Source organism: Triticum aestivum, chromosome 7B, assembly GCF_018294505.1.
Source record: "Triticum aestivum cultivar Chinese Spring chromosome 7B, IWGSC CS RefSeq v2.1, whole genome shotgun sequence".
NCBI lineage: Eukaryota > Viridiplantae > Streptophyta > Magnoliopsida > Poales > Poaceae > Triticum > Triticum aestivum.
Genome location: NC_057813.1, coordinates 24,765,412 through 24,767,767, shown reverse-complemented (window position 1 = coordinate 24,767,767; position 2,356 = coordinate 24,765,412). Strand labels below are relative to the sequence as shown.

Sequence of the window (2,356 nt, the reverse complement as noted above, 5' to 3'; positions counted from 1 at the left end):
GTTCGAGTCAAGGTCGAGCCTAGGTCCTTGTGGTTAAGAGCCTCAATTCTATACCATGCATCAATTTTTTCCCTTGCAATACATCAATGCACAAATCTTTTATGTATTTATTAAAAGAGTACAAGACATGTATATGCATCTCTCGATGCTACCAAATAACATGGCTATCATTTTTATATAATTGCATTATGTCATGGCCGCCTGGGTGATATCTTTGTTTGCAATTATTCTAGACGTTGTGGAAAATAATGGGGCTCTTATGGTCCTTGAGGTAAACTGCTTTCGGGATAGACACTGTTAAGTGTATGAATAACGGTGCTCTTGTGTTCATTAATTTGTTTTGCTTTAAGTTTTCATATATGCTTGTCTCATGATTAACACAAATAATATAATTATGTGGGTATAACACTTTCTCAAACAAACAAGCTCCATTATTCCACATCATATCCAAGACATTACATAGACACCAACAAACAGATGGGTTGACACAGATTATGGACTGGATATCCACCGTGCGAGAAACCCACATGATATTTTGAATGAAAGATAGAAAGAGGGTATGCTAGCTAACGCATACTCTAATGACACATGCAGACCATAACAACGACCCATCACACTACAAGCAAAATGCAAACACATTTCCCCATCAAATTACTGACATTGGCGCTAGTCTTTCAAGGGACGAGATGCACCTCAAGCCTGCAGCGAAAAGTGAAACAATGGCTAGTGTCATGTCAAGCATTCGTACATAAAGCTTCATTACTTGATATGCAACACCCTACTAAATGCACAAAACATTCAACAAGCATTTGATTTAGTTAAATATGGCTAATGTTGTTAAAACAGAACCTCCTTTAATGCATTTGCACTTGAATGTCCACAAATGTCTTAATGTAATGCAGTTTCAGTAGGATAATATGTATGATAATCCATTTCTCTTCAACAAATAGAGCACAAGAATTTGAATATAAACTCATAATATTATACTTACGGCTTGTGTAATATCCCTTGTGAAGCGTACACGAATATTGAGTTCTTTAATACCATCTTCAAAAGTAGAGGCCGGATGATTTGTGAAACTTATTATACCCTGTGCCATAATGAATTGACCAGTTCCACCGACAATAGACCACTGCCCACTTTCCAAACCTGCGGTTATACCCATCACTTGAAGGGTGGACCCCGCAAACCTGTTTCATGTTCAAAATAGAAAGTTCCGTCATAGGGTCAGAAGTGCATGTAGAGTTTGACAAATGCACACTTATTAATATGTGTCTATACACTAGTAAGGTGTGTGAAACCCTTGGCTACAAATATAGTACAGGTAAGGACATAAATTTAATGTTGCATGCAAAGAACTCATGAAATATACTTAGATATTGAAAAGTAGCGAAACATATTACCTTCCTTGCTGAAACTCTATGTTATGAGTCGTGTACCATCTGTTAGGCTTGGTTAAACCAGCCTGGACATGCACACCTTGTACACGTGCAACAACCGTGTCTCTGGAATTTGTTGTCTCGGTAAGAGTCCAGTCATGGACTATCGTCGTCCCAAACCCAAAAGGAAAACTTGCTTGGAGTAAGGTTTCCTCATTGCGATTTGGGTTGCTTGGCCCGTCGACGAATTGGTGCAAGAACAAGTGCAAGTTAACCTCGGTCATACAAGGGAACTGACATATCTTAAGAGGTGCAATCTCGTCGATGGGGCTAGAAATAGCAATGATTTGTGGTAGCACTATGAGTAGACAAACCAAGACACCGAATGGACTAGCCATGGAGATGATTGTATGCAAGAAGGGGAAAAGAGAGAACTGAATGGGCTAGTTGAATGGGGGAGGGGGGAGTTGTATCTCGTTGTGTTTTGTGAGAGAATAAGAGGGTAGATGTATCCTATATATAGAATGCTTGGAGTGCTAGTGCCCACCTCTGGTGGGTTTCTCTTGGGCCTTTAATTAGTGTTGTTTTAGACTTTTTAACACCCTATGCAATTTAGACCTGTAATCCAACTAAGGATCTAACATGACTAGTTTTCCATGTCAGGATTAGGTATGGTTTTTTATCCGCATAAGGATGTCTCACAAGCCAACTATCTAAATTCACTATAATTTCTAAATATTGGTAAGTTTATGGTTCTTATGGTTATATAAATGCTTATCTCATCGAAAAATGAACTAACAAGCAATAGTAAACTATACCATATATGTAGAACATAATAATTTGGAATATACATGTGCCACTTTAAGTATTTAGATATGTGCATCTAATAAATAGACAAATTCGTGTAGTGTACACTTAAACACAAGGTATATACACCAGCTTTGTGCAACATACCGATAAAAATTGTATAAGCTATA

The 2,356-nt window shown here is 37.8% G+C and overlaps 1 protein-coding gene across 1 annotated transcript; it reads right to left on the bottom strand.

Annotated features, from left to right (window-relative positions):
- Positions 1-403: 403 nt before the first annotated feature.
- LOC123162621 (dirigent protein 5) lies at positions 404-1,851 on the bottom strand. The gene is made up of 3 exons (XM_044580385.1): positions 1,404-1,851; positions 992-1,190; positions 404-699 (listed from the first exon to the last, which is right to left on the bottom strand). The coding sequence occupies exons 1-3, from the start codon at positions 1,775-1,777 to the stop codon at positions 694-696; spliced, it is 579 nt and encodes a 192-aa protein (XP_044436320.1). The 5' UTR covers positions 1,778-1,851; the 3' UTR covers positions 404-693.
- Positions 1,852-2,356: the final 505 nt, after the last annotated feature.

Excerpts from the sequence above, each read along its gene's own strand:
- LOC123162621 (XM_044580385.1), bottom strand. The coding sequence starts at position 1,777 with ATGGCTAGTCCATTCGGTGTCTTGGTTTGTCTACTCATAGTGCTACCA. Across the intron at positions 1,191-1,403 it reads ATAGAGTTTCAGCAAGGAAG|GTTTGCGGGGTCCACCCTTC; the intron begins GTAATATGTTTC and ends AACATGAAACAG.